The 23,428-nt window shown below is 42.0% G+C and overlaps 2 protein-coding genes across 2 annotated transcripts; both read right to left on the bottom strand.

The window, feature by feature from the left end:
• Window positions 1–18,688: 18,688 nt before the first annotated feature.
• LOC149226906 (uncharacterized) lies at window positions 18,689–19,787 on the bottom strand. The gene is made up of 2 exons (XM_089380345.1): window positions 19,415–19,787; window positions 18,689–19,128 (listed from the first exon to the last, which is right to left on the bottom strand). Exons 1-2 carry the CDS (start codon window positions 19,785–19,787, stop codon window positions 18,689–18,691), a joined length of 813 nt encoding a protein of 270 aa, XP_089236471.1.
• A 2,450-nt stretch (window positions 19,788–22,237) lies between these two features.
• On the bottom strand, window positions 22,238–22,765 carry LOC149226907 (uncharacterized). The gene has a single exon (XM_089380347.1). The coding sequence runs from the start codon at window positions 22,763–22,765 to the stop codon at window positions 22,238–22,240; it is 528 nt and encodes a 175-aa protein (XP_089236473.1).
• Between the last annotated feature and the right edge of the window lie 663 nt (window positions 22,766–23,428).

A 23,428-nucleotide genomic window follows, 5' to 3' on the forward strand; every position in this document is an offset into this window, starting at 1 on the left:
GTACTTGCAATGGATCTATTTAATCTTCTCAACAATTTTTCTTCTCTTAAAACAAACCCTATGAGATCCTCCCTCATTCCAACTTACTATCCATATACTGCATCTAAAGGTGAAGGTGTTAATATCTATAACAAGTCTCAAATGATAAGTTACTAGTTGAATTTTGGACTACTTTGTTGTAGGACTGTTGTATATAGAGCAAATTTTCATCTCAAGTCTTTGGATGTTTTTTACTATAACCTCTCAAAAGTTATACCAAAGTCTTATTGATTACTTCTATTTTCCCATATATTTGTGCATGGAATGTTTTAGACCTCTTCTCCATTATCTCCCACAATGTAGTCCAAATTGTACTGATAAATATGGCGTCTGTGTCTAAAATGATGTTGGTCGTTGCCCCCAAAATGCACCCAAACCTATTCAAAGAACAAGTTTGATACTACTTTCACCTTGATGGTCATTTTACAAGGCATGAGAATGTACAGATTATTGAACTTGTCAACTACCATGAATAAGTAGTCATGTATCTTCTTCATTTTTATTAAACCTCCCCAAACTCCATGGAAATTCTTTCACAAGGACAATTTGGTATAGGTAAGAGATTGTATGGACCTTATTTCCTCTATACTATGCTTGCTTGTATAACAAAGTATACATGATCCGAACTTAAACAGGAATGCAACAACTTACAGATATAATCATAAATATATAGATGCATCAGAAAGACACTTCATTTCATGAATGGAAAAATATTGAACTATGCTTACAAACAGAATGGAACTAAGATAGCTCAGGTGATGGTAGCTTATCTCTGAGAAAAGATGTGGCAGCTACATGGCTCTGAATTGTGTTACAATGAGGCTCAAAGGCCTATTTATTATTAAGAAACAATGGAAAACCCTAAACATCCAAAAACATAACCCTAAGAGATGAAGCGCCAAAACTGTGGGCCCCATTTGGGTAAATTGGTACATCAACTTCACGGGGTCGTAACTTTGGCATACGATTTCGGTTTGGCTATCATAATACCTTGTTTTGAAGATCTCGAGGAGAAAGCCAAAAAAAATAGGCATGCTAGTTTGGGATGTTTCCAAACTCTCTATTTCCCCTAAAAACGTCATTTAGGGCCTCAAAACGGCTCTGGAAGTTTAGGACCCGAAAAACTGCTAAAAATAGTAAATTGTGCTACAATTAAGGAAACCAAAAAACTGAAAGAGATAGTGTTGGGGGTCCAAGTGGAATAGGTGGTTGGCCACCAATATCCACCTGGATCATTCCTCCCCCCTTAGGAAGCAATGGTCCCCATTGCGTTGAGTGCCTTCATGAGATGAACAAACTTCTGTTGAACTTGGTCCCTGGTGAGCCATTTGCCTTGGTGAAGGAGTTGGCTAGCTTTGACAACCCAATATAGTTGGATATTCTAAGGGCGAGTGCCCGTGATCTGTGTTTCCATGATCTAATTAGTGATGGCCTGTTCAATGCAATCTAGGTTTAGCTATGTTGGTGTGAGCTGTTCTGCAACATCAGATGTGTACAGCAATGGTGGAAAGTATGGCCGAAGGTGTTCTACATTGAACACTAGGTGCAGACCAAGGAATGGTGGGATGCTAATATTAAAGGCATTATCCCCTACAGCCTTGGTGGTGGTGTATGTCCCATATCGGAGCGGGCAAAGCTTGCAGTGCGGTCCAGCGAGGCGCTCCTTCTGCAAATGTAGCCAAACTTTGTCACCCACCTGGAACTCGTGTGCCACCCGATGTTGTTCATGGCGTTTCTTGCACTTAGAATTGGCTCTATCCAATATATCATGGACCTACTAGCAGATGTATTGAATGCGCTCAATGAAGTTGCTAGCCCTGTCGTCTTCAAACTGGACATGAGTTGAATATGCCCGAGTAGTTGCAAATGGTATGGCCACATCAATGGAACATAATAGCTGAAATCCCAACCCTACCTGAAAGGTTTTATGGCTCGTTGAGATGTGGAAATATCTGTTGTAGATGTGCTAGACATAGGGGAGGCTTTCATCCCATGTGTGTGGATGCTTTGAGGTGTACATGCACAAAATGTGTATGACCATATTGTTGACAACCTTTGTTTGGCCATCGGTTTGGGGATGGAAAGTCATGGACTTAGTAAGTTTTATATCCATCATCAACCAGAGACTTGACCAAAATGAAATCAGGAATTTGTTGTCCCAATCTGAGACAATGGACTGTGGGATCCCAAAGTGTACCGACACTCGCTCAAAGAAGAGCTTAGCAGTGGCCTCTGTTGTGATACTCTTCTTGCAGGCTGCCATGATGGCCATCTTAGAGAATCTGTCGATGACCACGAAAATGCAATCATTGTCGTGCTTAGTAGAAGTAAGGCCCGACATGTAATCCATGGAGATAGATTCCCAAGGCCGACTAGGAGTAGGTAGAGGACTATACATGCCTTGATTCTTGATGGTTAGTTTGGCAATGGCATAGGCGGTTCAGGATCTAATGTACTTCCCAACATCCTCACGAAGTTTCGGCCAATAAAAATACTTCTATAATACTACCACTATTTTCACTACTCTGAAATGTCCAGTGACCCAACTATACTGCGCCTCCCAAATCATCTTGGCACGCTTGCTTTAAGAAACATAGATGTGTCCCAAGTGGCATAACAGTGCATCCTCAAGGTGAAAATTTGGAACTTGCTTCCCTTCCAGGAGTGTCTGGTATGTGTTGTCGAATTCTTGATCGCTCTTGTAAATATGCAGCCACCCCGATGTCTCATGCCCATAGGAGTCGAGCACAATGATCAGCGCCATGACTAGTGGTCAGTTGAGGCAATCAAAGATATTATTGGTGCCACCCTTCTTATACTTAATATTCAAATGGAACTGTTGCAGGTAGGTGGACCAATTCTGATGGCGATCATTCTATAACTTCCCTTGTGTCTGTATGAATTGTAGAGGTCAATGGTCTGTGTGGATGACCACTTCCTTCCCCAGAATGTAATGCTTCCATTAATAGCAGGCCTGCATAATGGAATACATTTCTTTGTCGTAAGTGGGGTACTTTTGGACTGTGTCTGAAACTGTCTCACTATGGTAAGCCATTGGATGCCCATGCTAAGTAAGAAGTGCACCAATAGCATAGTCAGAAGCATCTCTCTCAATCTCAAATGGTTGTTGTAGGTCTAGTAATGTCAGCACTGGTGCAGAATAGAGGCGATTCTTCAACTCGGAGAACGCTTGTTGTTGGGTTTCAGACCAAAAAAAATTGATTTATTTCCGCCCTTGGTAACTTGAATTAAAGGCCAAGTGATATGAGAGAACCCCAAAACGAACCTATGGTAGAAGTTGGCAAGACCCAAAAAGCTACGGAGCTTTGTTAGAGTGGTTGGGGCTGGCTAATCTTGAATGACTTGTATGTTGGATGGGTCCACATGTACACCTTTCTCATCAATTATGTACCCCAGATATTGAACCTGGGTCAAGCTAAAGGTGCATTTCTCCAAGTTAGCTCACAACTTGTGTTGTCGTAGGGTTTGAACGACCTATCGAATATGGTGGAGGTGCTCATCCCAACTCAAGATGAAGATCAAGATGTCATCTAAATACACCACCACGAGTGAATTGGTGAAGGGTCACAAGATGTCATCCATCAGTCTCATGAAGGTTGCAGGGGCGTTCGTCAATCCGAATGACATCACCAAACATTTGAAAAGTACCTCCTTGGATTTGAAGGCAGTCTTCCACAAATCAGAGGTTTCGATAGGTACCTGGTGATAACCTAAATTCAAGTCAATCTTGCTGAAATATTTGTCCCCCTTGAGCTGGTCAAGAAGGTCATCAATCCGCAGGATTGGGTACCTATTCCAAACAATGATCTTGTTCAATGCCCAGTAGTCAATACAGAGCCTCCAGGTCCCATCCTTCTTTTGTACCAATACAATCGGGCTCCCACAGGGTGATCAGCGTGGCCTAATGTGCCCTTTTTGCAATAGCTCTTCAATATACCTCTTGATCTCATCGTTCTCTAGAACAGAGCACCAATAGATTGGCCCATTGAGCAGTGGCGCGCCAAGTTCAGATCGATGGATTTCTTGACCTGACAGTGGAGAGGTACCCCTGTAGGTGAGGTGAAAATATCCCTGTACTCCTCCACAACCTTGTCCATCTGTTGCTATGGTGTAGAGGAGCCCTGCCTGGAAGCCGTGGCCACAACCTTCTTCTTGCCCTGAGGGAAAATCATAAGGAAAAAAAATTTCCTGGTCTGGGAACTGATCTTATTGCATTGCTTTACGGTGATCAAAGAGATGGCGGTAGGCGGGGCTACCTCCAGTATCCTATACAACTTGTTGGCCAAGGTAATAATCATATAGCGAGGTCTAGACTCATATACAACACGTCGCTTCCACAAGTATGGTTGTCCTAACAATATATCACAAACTTCAAGAGGAGAAACATCACACAATACCTCATTCGTGAAGGGCTTGATGATGCGGGGAAGGCGACATTGTTGGCTAAAGTGAATATCTCGTCCTTGGTGAAGCCACCTGATGGTGTACATATGTGGATGTGTTGTAGTCTTTAGGCCCAGCCACTTCACAACCTCTACTGAAATGAGGTTCTTTTGGCTCTCGCTATCGACAATGAACTGCAGCAGATAACCCTTCAGCCACATCTGTGAGTGGAAGAGGCATTCCCCCTTCTCTGGATCTTCAGGCTCAATCTTCTAGATCTTGGTGGTGGCCACAGTGGCATTGGGCTCTGCATCATTGATCTGATTCCCTTTGACAGTTCCCTTATCGGTTCTGATTCAGAATCGAAACATGTGTCTGATTCAGAAGCCTTTATCTTGGCCACTAGTGAATGCTTGGCCCGACACTCACTTGTTTGTGAGTGGATCTCTTATGGAACTCACACCATTTTCCTGTGTCCTTCTTTTTGTTATCACCCAAAAAATTTCTAAACTTGGAAAGTTTACATTTTTTCCTAAGTCATAGTGTTAGATAGGGATTAAGTCATTTTTATGTTTTTAGAGTCTAAGTCATAGGGTTAGAGTCTCATTTCCATCATCAAATAAAGTTCAAAAAACCTTGTTTTACTCTTTATGGGTCCCATATCATGTTTTTAAAGTCATGTGTTTAGCCATTTAAAAAGAAAAATAAACGCGCTATGAAACTGTCTAGTCGTTTTCATAGCGCAAAACCCTGAATTTACACTAGATGAGCTACGAAACAGTTGTAGGTGCAATTTTGGTATTTTGCTAAAATTTCAAAGGGAAGAAACGGTTGGTTTTTTGGAGGATGATGTTGTTGGAGGGTGTGAAGAGATCACCAATGAAAATTTAAGACTCAAGGTAGGAAAAACTAAAGGGTTAAAAGATATGTACAAAGGCAAAATTTTGCACTACGAAAATAGCAGACAGTTTCATAGCGCAGCCAAATCAACCTTCTTTATGCTCCTTTAGGGGCTTGTTTTTTTTCGTACAGGTGGAAAAGCAAGGTTCCAGGGATGATAGAACACATGTCACATGTCTTAAAGGGTCAATTTTGTTAGCAGAAGGATTCAAAGACAAGCATAAGGATGAAACCCTAAAAATGAGGAACTCTGTCTCCTTGTTTTTAGCAGTCAACTTCCAAGGGGATTCCTGAGCAATTGAAAACTCATTTCTGAAAATTGCAAGAGTTTTTTATTCCTAACATAAGCTAAGGAAATATTATCACCAGAGACTAGTTACCCTGCAGAAACAAGGTCAAGCAGGTTTGTTAAACTAAAGGCTAGAAAGTAAGTTAAGGAGCCAGTGGCTGAAACACCATTGACTGTTCAAGATACTCCTCAGTATTCACAGAAGAAGAAAGTTCAAATTAAGGAAGTAGCACAAGAATATTCCATTGGTGAAACAGTCCAGAGGAGGGTAACTGGAAGTCAAATAGTCAAAGAAAAGGGTAAAACAGTGGTCACTGATGAAAGCCTAGTCTCAAAGGGCAGTTTGAATGATATTCTTCAGGCTATTGACATTGAAGAGTCCCCTCTGATCCAAGCAAACTTCATTGAATTGGGTGAGGGAAAGTCAAAAAAGATGAAATCCTCTAAAAAATTATAGTTTGATGATCAGGTTTCAGAATTTTCCTTCAAGCCTAAAAAGCCTGTGACTATTGAGATTGCAACAAGATGATGGAGCTTAGTGAAAAGAGTCGCCTTCACTAAGTGGGCCCGCAAGCTATTTTTGGCGCAAGTCTATTTTTAGACTATGTCTATTTTTAGACATATGGATCATGTCTATGGATTGCAGGTTGTTGTTTATGGATGATTGGTCAAGTTGGGAAAAATAGATGGACTTCTATTTTTTATCAAAGTGTGAGTGATCACAGTGTGAGTGATCACAGTGTGAGTGATCAAAGTCTATTTTTAGACTGGCTGTCAAAAATAGAAAAGTCAAATATTATTGTCTCATAATAATATTTGGACTATAAACTTGATCTTATTCTCTTGGAGCACTTCAGGATGAGTTACGGATGTGGTACATGCAGATCCCAGAGGGAAATACGTGGTTACCTATGGGATGACTAATATTTGCATGCAGGACTTCAGTTAGAACTCAAGTGAGTTGAGTTTAGTGGACTGGAGGTGCAGTTGATGGAGTTGTGTTCAGTTTAGCTTTGTTAAACTGGTTGTATTTAGTCTAACTGATCAATAGACTAGAGATGAGTTGGGTGAATTAGTTATTAATTAATTCACAAGTTATTAACTCATGATGTGACTAATGAATACATCAGTTAACTCAATTGCATGTCAGTGCATGTTCAGTTCAACAGGGACAGGTGGTAGAGAATCAGATTGCTATCAGTTGTGACTATAGTTGTGCACCAGATCTTGCACAATCAAGGGATTGAGTATGCCAATGAGTTTGCTCACGTATTTGCCCAGTATTGTAGCCTTTGCTCACGTCCAACAAAGTGTGAGTGATTATTTTGAGGTGAAATACGAGTTTGGTAAGCCATTCTCATCAGTTCTTGAGCAGGTATTGAGCAGTGGAGGCAGGAAAGCAGTGGAATAGATTTGGAGATTAGATCTGAGTTGTATTGTGTGTAACAGGTGGAGCTGGTACTGGATTGCTTGTGATAACCATTGTACTTTGTAATGTTACATGTTCTCAATCATTAATATACAGATAGTTGGGGTTTTTAGCGAGATGCTTTCCTGGGGTTACATACTGTGTTAATGTGTGAATGCTCTTGATGTTTTATTGTTATTGATGCTGCTATATTGATGATCAACGTAGAGGAGCTTATGTATTGTGTATGTATTCCGCAATAGTACATGATCAGGATAATCTCTGTTGAATATGTGTTAAATTATTCAAAAATTTCTACATGGTATCGGAGCTGCTTGATTTGTAGAAGAGATTTTTACAGGATATCAAGCAAGGATTGATCATCAGATCTACTATTCAGAAAGTGTTTACATTCTATTTCTTCAGGCAGAGTCTGTAATCGAGCCAGGTAGCCTCTGGATTCATCCTTCCTTTGGAAGGTGAGATATCTGGTGAATGCCCATACAATCAATCTCTGTATGAGAAATATTGTGTTCTCACGAATCTTAGATCCGAGGCAGTTGAGTTGGTTGCTGGTGGAATTCGAATTTGCAGCAGTATTTTTTCTTGGTGCCAACGCAGCAATGTCTTTCAACGGATTGTGATTGGAGTATGCTCTTGAGGGCAGCTCAAACTATATTGCATGGAAGGACAGGATGGAGGCAGTATTGGATGATAACGGGCTGAAGGAGTTCATAGATATGGATATCCCAAAGCCTACTGATGCTACTCAAGCTGATGCTTGGCAAAAGAAGATCGCAAAATTTCAAAGGATTCTATTGGAGGGCGTGAAGGATCACATTGTGTCCAGCCTCCATGGAAAGGCTACTCCATATTTGATGTGGAAATCATTAACAGAATTATTCCAAAGCAAGAGCGATCAGAGGAAGCTGGCGCTCAAAGATAAACTCAGAAACATCAAATGCGAGAAGGGTGACAGTATTCCCAAGTATCTCACAAAGTTCACTCAGTGTCGAGATGAGCTGGGAAGTGTGGGGGTTACTGTCGATGATGAGGACTTGGTGAGCTTGGCTCTCCTTGGTCTTCCTAAGAGTTGGCATTCCTATCAGGACTCTGTCAATGGTTGGGAGAAATTGCCAGGATGGGAAAGACTATGGTCAGATCTTGTGCAGGAGGAGATCAGGCGGAGTACCAGGGACGGATCTTCGTCAAAGGGAGCTGATGAAGAGAATTGTGTTTTGACTGCCAAAGCAAAGAAAGGGAAGAGCAAGAAAGCTTCTCAGTCTGGTGCGAAAGGCAAGAAGCAGGATATGTCCAAGGTGAAGTGTTTTCACTGTCACCAGCACGGACACTATGCCACAAATTGTCCGCAGAAGAAGAAGAACAAGCAAGCTGCTGGATCTGCAGGGGGAGAGGCCTTAGCTTCTTAGTTTGAGCTTGATTTTTCATTGATCACATGCTTGGTTTCAAGTGTGATGGGATCCGTGTGGTTCTTGGACAGTGGTGCGTCTTTTCACATGACGGGAGATAAAGATTTGTTCTCTGATCTGGAGGATAAAGATCTTGGAGTGCACATCGAGATGGGCGATGATGGTAGATACAGTGCGACTGGTATCGGTACCATTTCCTTTGAGAGGGAGTCTGGTAAACCCTTCGTATTGAAGGAAGTCATTGATGTTCCAGGATTGAAGAAGAATCTTATCTCAGTGGTGATGTTAGAAGACAAGGGGTATGATGTTGTTTTCAGTGAGGGAAAGGCTTTCTTGCGCAGCAAGACAACTGGTGAGACCCGGAAGATAGGGGTTCGAGTGAGGAACCTTTATCAGTTGCATGTAGATGGATGCGCAGCAATGGCAAGCAAGGCAGAAGGATTGGTGAGTCAGGATGATGGCGAGTTGTGGCACAGGAGATTGGGTCACCTTCACCATGGAGCCTTGAAGATACTGCAGCAGATCACTACAGGGCTTCCTAAAGGCACACTTGCGCAGTCAGATCAGTGTAAGGGGTGTACTTTGGGGAAGTTTGTGAAAGCCACCTTTCACGAGAAGGATAGTCGCGCCACGACGATCCTTGAGAGAATTCACACAGACGTGTGTGGACCTTTCTCAGTTGCTTCGACAGCAAAACACAGGTATTATGTGATTTTTGTTGATGATTTCTCTCGTAAGTGTTGGATCTTCTTCATGCAGAAGAAGAGTGAGACATATTCAAAGTTCTGTGAATTCAAAGCACTGGTCGATAAGGAGTCGGGGAAGAAGGTGAAGGCTCTTAGGAGCGATAATGGTGGTGAATACATCTTGGACGAGTTCAAGGATTTCTGCAAGGCAGAAGGGATTCGTAGAGAGCTCATAGCTCCCCATAACCCACAGCAGAACGGGGTAGCTGAGCGGAAGAACAGAACGATTGTGGGTGCTGCACGGGCAATGTTGCATGATCAGGGCCTACCCCTTCACTTGTGGGTGGAAGCATGCAATACAGCAATTTATGTGCAGAACGATTTTCCTCATAGGATACTTGGCATGAGTACACCTGATGAGACTTATTCTGGTAAGAAGCCTGATCTTTCTCATTTGAGGATTTTTGGTGCTAACGTTTGCATGCATGTGACGAAGGATGCCAGGAAGAAGTTGGAGTTGACCGCAGAGGTTGGGATATTTGTGGGGTACACTGATACGCCCCACAACTATCGTGTGTATTTGCCAGACAGTGGTAAAACTGTTGTGCGACGGGATATAAAATTTCAGGAGGAGAAAGCCATGAAGTGTTCGCTTGAGAGGGAGCTACACTTGCATGCAGATGAGGAGCTATTAGTTCCTAAGTATGAGCTTCAGGACGTGGATCAGCCACAGGACGAGGTTCATGGAGTGGAAGAGACCACTCATGCAGCGGAAACCATCAGAGGGCGAAAGCGCTTGACAGAAGCTGAGCGACTGGCTCAAGATGCAGAGAAAGTTGCAGGACCACCTACAGCCCAACGCAGGCAGAGACAGTCACCTGATCGGTACACTGGATACATGGCTCTGATGAGAAAGTGTGTTGTGACTGAGCCATCCTCTTTCGAGGAAGTTGTGGAGGATCCCGCATGGGTAGACGCCATGGTGGAAGAGTATGATTCTATTGTCAGAAACAGTGCATGGGAGATTGTTCCTAGACCGGAAGGGAAATCAGTGATGGGTTTGAGATGGATCTACAAAGTTAAGCAGGCAGTTGACGAGAGTGTGGAGAAGTACAAGGCAAGATTTGTTGCCTGAGGCTTTTCACAAATTGATGGGATTGATTATGAGGAGACCTTTGCACCTGTCGCAAGGTATTCTTCCATACGGACGATTCTTGCTCTCTCAGCGCAGATGGGATGGCACATTCATCAGATGGATGTGAAGACTGCGTTCCTCAACGGAGTCATTGAGGAGGAGGTGTACATTGAGCAACCTGAAGGCTTTGAGGTCTTCAGCAGCGAGTCGCATGTGTGCAGGCTCAAGAGAGCGTTGTATGGGTTGAAGTAAGCACCACGTGCTTGGTACACACGGATAGACAACTATTTCACAGGACTTGGATTCTCCAAGAGCGAGGCGGATCCTAACCTATACCAGATTTTGGTGGAGGGTAAGTTGCTTATCATTGTACTGTATGTTGATGATTTGATTCTAACGGGTGATGAGCTGTTGATACTGTCATGCAAGAAGGATCTTGCTACAGAGTTTGAGATGAAGGATTTGGGCCTCCTTCACTATTTCCTAGGATTGGAAATATGGCAGTGTAGTGGTGGACTGTTTGTTTCTCAGGGCAAGTATGCTCGGGAGATACTGGAGAAGTTCAACATGCATGGCTGCAAGCCTGTTGATACTCCTCTTCCTAGAGGTTGGAGGAAGGAGGATGCCACTTCGGGAGAAGAAGTGGATGCCACTGTTTATCGACAGTTGGTGGGGTCGCTGATGTATTTGGTCAATACACGACCCGATATATGCTATGCAGTTAACCAGCTTTCACGAGCTATGGTTAAGCCTACCAAGCTCTTCTGGAAGGCGAGCAAGCATGTATTGCGCTACTTGAGAGGCACATCGGGATATGGTTTGTGGTACAGACAGGAGGATGAGGTGAAGCTATGTGGCTTCACGGATGCAGATTGGGCAAGGAGCCCAACGGACAAAAAGAGCACATCAAGAGGGGTCTTCAGTATTGGATCGACAGCAGTTTCTTGGTACAGTAGGAAGCAGAGATCCGTGGCACTCAGTTCAGCGGAGGCTGAGTATATGGCAGCAAGTTTGGCTGCATGCAAGGCTATATGGATGAGGAAGATCCTGGTTGGTTTGTTTGGTTCTCATTTGGATCCTACTGTGATTTACTGTGATAACCAGAGTTGCATTAAACTCTCGGCTAATCCTGTATTTCATGATAGATCTAAACATATTGACATCAGGTACCATCATATCAGAGATTGTGTGCAGCGGAGGATCATGTTACTTTCGTACATTCCAACGGAGGATCAGGATGCTGATATTCTGACGAAGGCTCTCACCAGGAGCAAATTCGAGTATCACCGAGGCAGGATAGGGGTTGCTGATAATCCATATCTTGTCGAGAGGGAGTGTTGAGATTGCAACAAGATGATGGAGCTTAGTGAAAAGAGTCGCCTTCACTAAGTGGGCCTGCAGGCTATTTTTGGCGCAAGTCTATTTTTAGACATATGGATCATGTCTATGGATTGCAGGTTGTTGTTTATGGATGATTGGTCAAGTTGGGAAAAATAGATGGACTTATATTTTTTATCAAAGTGTGAGTGATCAAAATGTGAGTGATCAAAGTCTATTTTTAGACTGGCTATCAAAAATAGAAAAGTCAAATATTATTGTCTCATAATAATATTTGGACTATAAACTTGATCTTATTCTCTTGGAGCACTTCAAGATGAGCTACGGATGTGGTACATGCAGATCCCAGAGGGAAATACGTGGTTACCTATGGGATGACTAATATTTGCATGCAGGACTTCAGTTAGAACTCAAGTGAGTTGAGTTTAGTGGACTGGAGGTGCAGTTGATGGAGTTGTGTTCAGTTTAGCTTTGTTAAACTAGTTGTATTTAGTCTAACTGATCAATAGACTAGAGATGAGTTGGGTGAATTAGTTATTAATTAATTCACAAGTTATTAACTCATGATGCGACTAATGAATACATCAGTTAACTCAGTTGCATGTTCAGTTCAACAGGGACAGGTGGTAGAGAATCAGATTGCTATCAGTTGTGACTATAGTTGTGCACCAGATCTTGCACAATCAAGGGATTGAGCATGCCAATGAGTTTGCTCACGTATCTGCCCAGTATTGTAGCCTTTGCTCACGTCCAACAAAGTGTGAGTGATTATTTTGAGGTGAAATACGAGTTTGGTAAGCCATTCTCATCAGTTCTTGAGCAGGTATTGAGCAGTGGAGGCAGGCAAGTAGTGGAATAGATTTGGAGATCAAATCTGAGCTGTATTGTGTGTAATAGGTGGAGCTGGTACTGGATTTCTTGTGATAAGCATTGTACTTTGTAATGTTACATGTTCTCAATCATTAATATACAGATAGTTGGGGTTTTTAGCGAGATGCTTTCCCCGGGTTACACACTGTGTTAATGTGTGAATGCTCTTGATGTTATGTTGTTATTAATGCTGCTATATTGATGATCAACGTAGAGGAGCTTATGTATTGTGTATGTATTCCACAATAGTACATGATCAGGATAATCTCTGTTGAATATGTGTTAAATTATTCAAAAAATTCTACAATGACTAGGCGGTCAAAAAGGTTACAAGAGGCAGAGCCAGAGGCAGATGAAACAGGGGAGATATCAGGTTTTTATGAAGAGCCCATAGTTCCACCATCACCCACGCATGAAGATGACAAAAACAGAGTGGTCAATACTCAAGAAGAAGAAAATAGCTATGAGGAAGTTAAGAAGAAATTGAAACTTGCCAATCTTGAGATTGCTAAACTTAAGAAAAGGGAAAGGAAACATGTAGCTGAGAAGGCCAATTTCAACAAAATGAAGGGTCTATGGGAAGCTGAAAAAGCTTCAAAACCTAAATTAGTTAACAGAAAGGCTCAATACTTTACCTGGACTATCCTTACAATCAAGGAGGCAAGGTATGCAAGATGGATCAATGGCAGACTAAGAACTAATATCAGGAGAATGAAAAGACAAATTGAATACCTTGGAGCAAGTCTAGAGGTCAGCCTCAGCACAAATGAACAGGGCAGTAAGTGATGAAACCCCAATACAATTTTGGTTGAAACAAAGACATTACTTTTTGAAGATGTTTCAAGTATGGGGGATGTTAAGTATATATGGCATATATACATAATGGAACAGCTGTAAAGAATCATTAGAAAGAAAATTTTTGGAAGAAAACTGTGTAAATTGATTCACACAGCAGTTTCGTAGTGTGCTACAAAATTGCTGTAGGTGACATACACAACAGTTTCGTAGTTCATCTAGTGTAAATTCAGGGTTTTGCGCTACGAAAACGACTAGACAGTTTCGTCGTGCACTTAAATATTTTTTTAAATGGCTAAACACATGACTTTCAAAACATGATATGAGACCCGTAAAGTGTAAAACAAGGTTGTTGAACTTTATTCGATGATGGAAATGAGACTCTAACCCTATGACTTAGACTCTAAAAACATAAAAATGACTTAACCCCTATCTAACACTATGACTTAGGAACAAACGTAAACTATCTAATTTTAGAAAAAAATTCGGTGATAACACTTTGTCTTCATGGTGTTTTTTTTTCTTGCAGCTTCAATGGGCTGTCTTGGGTAGCCCTGCCTTGGCTTAGCCCTTTGTTCTATGGTTTCGGGGTGCTTTTTCCTTGCTTCAGATTCGCAAATCCAAAATCCCACTTCTTTTGTTTAAACTTCTGCTCAATCTTGACAACGTAATGGTACGTCATGCCGAGCAAGGAAATGTCCAGGAACTCCATCTCATCCTAGATGTACTTGTGTAGACAACCGCAATACTTGAGCACCAAATGTCGCTCAATATCCTTGATACCCAGCTTCATGCGAAGGGTATGGAAAATATAATTGAACTTTGGCACATCTTGGCCCCTTACTTTCCATAGCATGGTCCACTTTATGTATTTATCTTCATAGCTCCCGACAGGGTAATATTGTTCCTTGATGGCATCTCGGAAAGAGTCCCAAGTGGGTGCAGCTAAAAATAGCGAGAGTTCACTCTCATCCTTTTGTTCATAGTAGGTTTCCCAATAGTCCTTGACGTGTGGGGCGGCTTTGAGAAGTGCAAAAGTAATCTTTTCCTGATTGGAAAAGCCATGAACTGAAAAAAATCCTTCCAACATATTTAACCATTTATCTACAGCGTCTACATCTATCAGGCCTTCAAATATGGTAATATCGAAGTTAACTTGTACCTTAAAAGGAGTGGCGCCTCCAAAGTGGTTGTTGGATGAAGATGTATCGCCTGTGGGTAGTCCGTCGAAGGATTTGAGCAAAGTTATCCATCATCGCGTCCCTCTGTCACTCGAGGGCTTCCTCGAGCAACATTTTGAAAGGACCTCCTACCCCCTCATCTTTATTTTCTTCTGCCATGGGAGTTCGTCAAGTTTTGCGAGGTTGATCTTGCAACAGTTCAACCAAATCAAGCCCTAACTCCTTATACCTCGACCTCATTGGGGACATGCAAAGAAAAACAAAGAAAGAGCAAACCGCTCTGATAGCACTGATCCGAACTTAAACAGAAACAAAACAACGTAGAGATATAGTCATAAATACAAAGATGCATTAGAAAAACATTACATTTCATTAATGGAAAAATACTGAACTATGCTTACAAACAAAATGGAAATAAGATAGCTCGAGTTATGGTAGCTTATCTCTGAGAAGAGATGTGGTAGCTACATACCTCTAAACTGTGTTACAATGAGGCTCAAAGGCCTATTTATGATTAAGAAACAATGGAAAACCCTAAAAATCCAAAAACCTAACCCTAGGAGATGAAGCGCCAAAATTCTGCGCCCTGTTTGGGTAAATTGGTACATCAACTTCACGGGGTCATAACTTTGGCATGCGATCTCCATTTGGCTATCATAATACCTTGTTTCAAAGATCTCGAAGAGAAGGCCGAAAATAAAGTAAGATTCTTCTTTGGGACGTTTTCGGTCTCTCTGTTTCCCCTAAAAATGTCGCTTAGGGCCTCAAAATGCCTCTGGAAGTTTAGGACCCACAAACTGTCAAAAATAGTAAACTGTGCTACAATTAAGGAAACTGAAAAACTGAAAGAGAAAGTGTTGGGGGTCCAAGTGGAATAGGCGGGTGGCCACAAATATCCACCTAGATCAATACATGATCTATTAAACTTAACTACATATTCTTTTATCCTAGGAAAATACACATACCTATAAAAAATTGGCAATTGTCTTCCTAACATCAAAATGCCTTGCAACTTTGGAGGTGTTAACCTCTCTAATTAGTTGTAGTCACTCACCTTTAGGAGCACATAGTTTTTCCACCCTATAGAGTAACCCTTCTAAAGATGATAATCAATTGTGTTTCCACCATAACCCACATGAGTCTGTCCCTATAGTTATTGATACACCTCCATTAATTCCTTGTCCTTTGTATATGCCTCTCTCTATGCATCATGGGAGAAAGAATTTATGTGAGCCAGATTTCCCAAAGTTGTGATTTTTTATGCATGTGGAATTGAAAATGGGGAGGTATGATCTAAATTGGACCATTCTATTATTTATCATCAACCTTTATATTTCAAAGTAGAAAATTTGGAGGAATAAATTTACAAGGCCATTTTCATTAGAGAAATTTTGAGGTTTAAAATGGACCTCCTAAGGAATATTATAAAATAATAGTGGAAAGAATAAAAAAAGAATACATTACATCATCAAATTTTAGAGGGAAAAAAAAAACTAACTTTTCATTTCATCTCCATATGGTTTTACTCAAATTTCAAGTGGGAGCACTTTTTGGATGTGGAATATAATTCCTCATCTAAGGGGTACCCATATTGCATACTTTCAATGGTCCCTGCTACACGAAAAATGAGAAATGCATGAAAAAAACATTATTGCAATCACATTTTTCATGTATTTCTCATTTTTTGTGTAGTAATCTCAATCAAAAGTATGCAATATGGTTACTCCTTGGATTAGGAATTAAATTCTTCATCCAGCAAGTGCTCCTACTTGAAATTTGAGTAAAATTGTAGGGAGATAAGTTGAAAATACAAGTTGAAAAAGTAGTTTTTTCATTTTTTATATTTTAATCTTTTTTACTCTAAAAATGGTGAATCATCTCCCATGGTTGACATCATCATACTGAATTTTATTAGTTCTTATAAAGTTTATTTTGGTTGTACATTTTTGTTTTGAGGCCCATTTTAGACCTCAAAATTTCACTAATGTATAGATGGGCCTCAATTTGGAGAATTAGGTTTTGAAAGCTTGCAGATGTAGTTTGAGGAATTAAATGTTTTGTTCATTATCCTTAAACTATCACTTGGGTAACACCACTTGGTACTATTCTACACTAAGAAACCATTCCAACATTAAAATAAATATGTCAAATAGAGTCTATACACAAAATTTGTGTCACGTAGAAGTTAATCATGTTGCTTCTCCACCATGTTTTGAGAAAATGCCATGTCAGCCCTCATTACTGATCAAAAATGGGATATCCATTTGAAAAATATGAAGAAGACTCTATAAGGATCATATTGTAATTCTATTTGAGATTTGAGGGACTCAAATGTAACCCTCAATTGGATATCAGGTTGTGTTATAAGTATGCCATTAGGAGGAAACGAGCTCCATTTTATTTTCTTACATTTTGTTCCATGGCAGAGTAGAGTAGAGTAGCTGACAGTGGATGGAGAGAGAGAAAAATAGAGGGGCTTTTTGTTCTATAACTACCCATGGGACATAAGTCTTAGGTGTCTCCATACATAATTCCTTCTCTTTCATACTTGCACCATTTCAATTTAGACAAAAGAGAGCAGAGTAACCTCACCTTCTAGCTAAGTTTTCTCCCGAAAGGTTTTATCAGAGCATATATTGGTGTTCATTATGATTGGTGTGTGTTTGTATTTCATTGTTCTCTATTTTCCACATTTTATCAATTGCATGTATAAATGACAAAATCAATAATAATAAATCTAGAATTTAAAAGAATTAACCCTTCATAGTATATATTTCAATTTACTTATACATTTATTGTAATGAAATATGTAGTGGAATATCCATGACCATCTACAAATGATATTTGTATTGTAGAATGTTTCTTTGGGTATTTGTGGGATGTTTTTTTTTTTAACAGAAACGGATAGAGAGATGTATTACTTTCTGGCCAAAATGCCGTAATTCTGATTACAATGTGCAGAGCAAATTCCAGAGAGCTCTTTGTCCAAGTCCGAGATCTCTTTTTCTATGCTACACCAAAGATTTTTACAAATTGTTTTCCGGGCAACCGCCTCTATTTTTCCCAAATTAAAGATGCAAACAAACCGCTTCAGCAAGAGACAATAAAACATAATCACCAGGAGGTTAAGGAATGGGATCCCAACCTTCTTCTCCATCTCTAAGGATCACTCCGAGGGGGAGAAGAGCTGCTTTATTAGCTTCAGCATCAGCCTCTTTGTTATTATCTCTCTTGACATGATAGAATTTCAAACTCTCGAAGGAGTTTGATAGAATTCTTGTTTTGGTGATCAATCTGGACAGTCTTAGATCTGTTGGGGTAGAGCTGTCTATGAAAATTTTTATAATAGTCTGCGAGTCTCCCATCACTATTGCATCATTGATTCCGAGGGATTTAAGTTGTTTCGGTCCTTGGAAAAGGGCCAGAGCTTCAGCTTGCATACTGGTGTTGAAGCCCACTCCCCAGGCAAATCTAAGAGTAGTTTTGCCATCCGCTCTCTTAACAACTCCACATGCACCGGATCTGCCCCATCGAAGAAAAGGATAATGTGGTCCTGCTTTGTACAAAGAACCAGGAAATCTGAGGCATTAAGATGAATTTGCCAGTCTTTAGGGAGAACGGGAGGCCTAACAATTTCATTGAAGCAGAGGTCCAGGGAGTCACTCTAAGCTGCATTGAGATCACTCAGTCCTGCTCCATCCAACTGATCACCAACGCATTCCTTTAGGTGAGTTTTTATTTTAATCCAGACAGTATTATGATCTATCTTCTTATCTCTGAAAATCCTCTGATTTCTTTCCAACCAGGTGAACCAACAGATTAATTTGGGAAGGATACACCAGGTGGCTTTGAGGTGAACATTTTGGGAAGAGCCTCCAGGATACGACTTCTTCCAGTTCGAAAACAGCTCTGGAATATTATTGGGGAGGTTGATGTTCGCCTGCCAAGAGCCTAAGGCCGCATTCCAGAGATTGGCCACGAAATTACAGTTCAGCATCAGATGCGCAATGGTTTCTGACTGTTCACCACACAAGGAACAGCGAGAAGGGCCATGATAACCTCTTTTGTGGAGTTTATCATCCGTCAATATTCACTGGTGATAAAGGAGCCAACAAAAATAATCGATTTTTGGGAGCGAACTTTGATACCAAACTCCTTTCCATCGTTTCGGGTCTGGGGGAACATGAGGATGCGCTAAGAGCTGCCTGTATCCCTAAGACACGGAGTAGCGCCCAGACGATGAGCCCCAACCACGAGTGTCTGGCTTTCTGCTGCTCATAGGAGCCTTACCATTGAGGAAGACTAAGAAAATAGCCAGTTCTTTGGTTAGGGACTGAGGAACCTCAAAATTTATCCAACTGAGCCAGTATCCATTCTCCCATTTAGATATGTCCCACAGTGTATTGAACCCCGAACTGTGCATCCAATCTTTCAGCGCTGATAGAGATCTATCATCAGACAGAGGGTCGCAACCCATAATCCGATCCTCCCAAATTCTGATTTGCTTTCCATTGCCAGGGATCCAATGAGCGTGATCATTGATTAGGGAGAAGGATTTTGCACAGAGTTTTTGAATAGGTGAGCCAGTGTTTGCTCTAGGGTGATGAGACACCTTTTCCTCTGCCCACGGAAGAACTTTTTCCACAAGGCGACCTGAGCCCACCCCACTTTGGGGCAATAATCCTCCAGATCAGTTTTGCACCCAACACCAAGTTTTGCATGCTGATGTTCTTAAAGTTTAGTCCACCTTCCAATCTGGGCATGGAGATTTTAGTCCAGCTTAATAGAGGAATTTTCTTTTCGTTGGCTTTCCCGCCTTTCCAAAAGAATTTTCTGATATGATCCTCCATTTTCTTCATAATTCAAACAGGGGCCAGCATCACTACAAATTGATATATGGGGAGGCTGTTGAGGACAAATTTTATTAGAACTGACTTACCTGCCAGATTAAGCCAGTTAAAACCCCAGGAATGGATCTTAGACTCGAACTTTTCCAGCAGGGGCAGCCAATCTCTGTTGGCAGCGCGATGTAAAAAGATAGGGAGACCCAGATACTTGAAGGAGGACCAAGACAAGGAAGCCATGAAACCGAAGCAACTGGAGATGGCCTGCAATGAGGAGGCAGGGGTATTCCAGCAGTAGATATGGCATTTGCCTTTGTTCAGCTTACTTCCTGATTCTTCACAGTATTCTTCAACCACTTCTTTGAAACTTTTAGCTGAGGGCACAGAGGCAGTGCCCAGCAAGAGGGAATCATCCGCAAATAACACGTGGTTTATGTTGTTAACACCTCTCGCAATGTTCAGGCCCATTAGTTCTTGATCCTGTTGCTTTTTGTTCAAAAGAAAGCTGAGGACGGAAGCTTGAAGGACAAAGAGCAGGGGGGATAAAGGACACCCTTGCCTCAAACCACGAGAGGCTTTGAAGAAATCTGAGGCCCTCCCATTCACCAGTGGGGCTATCTAGGGCTCACTGATACAGGCCTTAACCCAATTGACAAATTTGGAGCCAAACCCGAATTTGTGCAGGACCTCGAATAGAAAACTGTGTCTCACTCTGTCAAAGGCACTTTCTAGATCTAGCTTGACAGCCATACCTTTTTGTTTGCAGACCATACTGGAGTGGATCGCCTCTTGGACCAAGACAAAGTTGTCCACAATCTGTCTTCCCTTGATAAATCCTCCCTGGTTCACAGGTATGATGTTCGGAAGGATGGTTTTTAATCTGTTGGCAATAACTTTCGTGATCAGCTTATAACCTATATTACATAGAGATATAGGGCGAAACCGGCTGAAGGAGTTGGCTCCTTTCTCCTTGGGAATGAGGGCCAGGAAGGCCGAATTGGTGCTTCCCCCAATTTTCTGGCACTCTTTGGATTTCCTTATCATTCTGCATAGGTCTTTCTCCACTATCTGCCAACAGGTTTGAATGAATCCGACAGTGAAACCGTCAGGGCCCGGGGCCTTGTCCGGTTCCATAGCGAAGAGAGAGGCTTTTATTTCATTGTTAGTGATCTCATCATCCAGGAATTGATTATTTCTTTCAGTTATCAGGAAGGGCACCTCATTCACAATGGAAGGAGCATGATCAGTGGCCTCTTCTTCACTGTAGAGATTTTTGAAGTGAGTGAAGGCAGCGTTTTTTATGCATCTGATGTCTCTATGAATGGTGGTCTCAACTTTGATTTCTGAGATGGAGTTGAAGCATTTTCGGGCCTGAGCTTGCTTGTGGAAGAAAGAAGAGTTTCTATCTCCCGCCTTGAGCCAGAGACTGCGGGATTTTTGTCTCCAAAACTCTTCCTCTGCCAAGCTAGCCTTAAGGAACATGCGCTGAAGGTTAGCCTCCTTGTCAATTAATTCTTTAGTGATCTTAGCATTTTCCGATTCCAGGTAATGCGAATCAAGATGCTCCTGGATTATTTTCCTTTCCACAACAGGATTTGGTAATGATTTTACCCAGGACTTTAGAGCAGTTTTGACTCTCCTAAGTTTCTCTTCCCAAACAAAGAATGCAGAGCCTTTGACAGGGAGCTTCCAGGTTTCTTTTATCAGAGGCAAGAAGGACGGCTCCTTGGCCCAGTGAGCGTTGAATTTGAAAGGAATGGGACCTTGATCCAAATGAGCCAGCAGCTCGAGTTTAATGGGGCGGTGATCAGAAACACTGCAAGGAAGGATATGCATTCTAGATTCTAGACCAAGAAGAAGAAAAGAGCTTTGGATGAGAAATCTATCTAACCTTGCAGCGATGTGGCCAGGTCAGATTCTTTTGTTAGTACATGTGTACTTCCCAGCCGAAGGCTTGATGTAGATCATATCCCAGTCGAGCAGCAAGTCCTCAACCCATTCCCACGCCGGGTCCCTGACGATGCTTCCTCCGCGTTTTTCAGCCACTGATAATGTTAGATTAAGATCCCCTGCTATGATAATATTGGTTAAGTCTTCAGTATCTGCCAGATTCCTAATGGAATCCCAACAGTGCTTTTTCTCTGCTGAGCTGACGGGAGCATACACATTGAAGAGGGAGAGTGTCATATCTATTTCTATGTGATGGATTTTTGAGAACAACCAATGGGTATTTTTAACTTCTCTGATCTTTATAAACTTGTTTGCATTCTAGATAGAACCCAGTCCACCGAAAGCACCTCGAGCTGATACTGCTAGACCTTCGCTTTGTTTCCACAACTTCTTGCCGATCTGGAGGAAGGCATAGTCCTCCATTTTAGTCTCCTGGATGAGGAGTAGGTCGGAAAGTTCTGTTCTCATCAGATTTCTTATAGCTTCTTCTTTTATTCTGCTCCCCATACCCCTACAGTTCCAGGAGACGATCTTCATCACTTTCATTTTGAAGGATGAGCTCCCCTAGAGCTCTGAGGCTGATTTCTGTTCTTCTTCAGAGTATTTGCCAAAAGCTTCTCAAGGGTTGGTTGACTACCCTGGAGCTTGTCTTTGTAGGTCTCTTGTTCTCTTTTGTCCTGCGCAGATTTTCGACCTCTCAATGATCTTCTGGCCGAGGTTTGCGAAGTTCCTATTTCGCCTTCTTCTTCTTATTCCTCCGAACTTTGCACCTCCTCTGTCTCTACAATGGGAGTCTCTTTTGATCTGCCTTCATTACTTTCCACCTATATTGATTCCATGGGGGGCTCTTTGGGGATCGATCCTTCTTTCTACATCTCTAGTTCTAAGGAACCTTCCGTAACTGGGCTTAACAGAATGTATTTATTTCCTTGCTCTTCCATGGCAGGGGTTTGGTTACTAGGGGCGACCTATGAACCATTGCCTTTCATATTGCCTGGTTGATTGGCTTTGTGGGTATTTTTGAATCTTTTAACCTGGGTCCAGCCTTCATCCTTGCCTTTTTCCATTTCAATATTTTTTGGACAGTTCTGAGCGAAGTGGCCATAAACCTGACATTTCCTACACTTGAACAGAAACTGCTCATAGTCCAGCTTCTGAAGATGAGACCAGCTTCCAACCTTGATCTTTACTGCCTCGGGCAAGCCAACTTCCAGATCAACTTCAACGTAGATTCTTGCACAGTCAAATTGATCTTTGTTATTTGCACGATCGATGAATTTGCCCAGGGTGTTACCAATGTGCTTTAGGGATTCCCAGTTCCAGCAATGCACAAGCAGATTGGGCAGCCTAACCCACACAGGAACGGCTGTGGGAACGTCAACTGAAGGGTCAAAATCAGGCATCCACTTGTTGAGGTACAGCCCTTGAGGGCCCATGAAATAGGGGTTGTTACGGAATATCAGATCCTTATCCTCTTTATCAATGAATTCAAACATGAAGAATCCCTTCCCTAGAAAATACGAGGTGACACCATTCTTAATCAAAGGAGCCCAGTTTCTAGCAATCCAGTTCTCTGTGGTTTGGGAGAGGGCCAGAGGCCCGTGAACTGGCCTATCAGAGCTCTCTCAACCAGTGAAAGGGCGACCTTGATCGGACCCTTAGGGGGGAACGAGATCTCTGGAATGTCGTCCAAACATTTAACGAATTTTGCAGCCTCTGAAGCTTTCTTCTTCGGCAGGGATTCGAGGAGCTTAAGAAATGCTTGAGCATCGGAAGGGGGAGGTGGAGGGGGCGGATCCATTGAAGCAGCAACAACAGCAGCGGCCTTGATCAAACCCCACAAGCCATCTCAGGTGCAACAAAATGGGGAGCTCCAGCAGAACTTCAGCGCGCAGGGAGGCCCCCGCGGAGGGGAGTGCCTCGCAGAGGGAAGAGGCCGCAGGAGGCCGACGGCGCGAGCAGCCCGAGGGCCGAGCCAAAGGCAAGGGCGCAAAAGAGCGGTGGCTAGGTCTTGACCGGGCAAGTAGAAGAAAAGTTCAAACACCTTTTTTATTGAGAGGTCATAATGTGTGGGGTATTTGTGGGATGTTACAAGGGATCGAGGAAGTGATTTGAGTAAGAATTCATAAAACCCCATCCATGACTAGAAAATTTGTGCA

This window comes from Pinus tabuliformis, chromosome J (genome assembly GCF_031772625.1).
Source record: "Pinus tabuliformis cultivar Carrire ecotype Pingquan chromosome J, CPIR1, whole genome shotgun sequence".
In the NCBI taxonomy this organism is placed as follows: Eukaryota; Viridiplantae; Streptophyta; class Pinopsida; order Pinales; family Pinaceae; genus Pinus; species Pinus tabuliformis.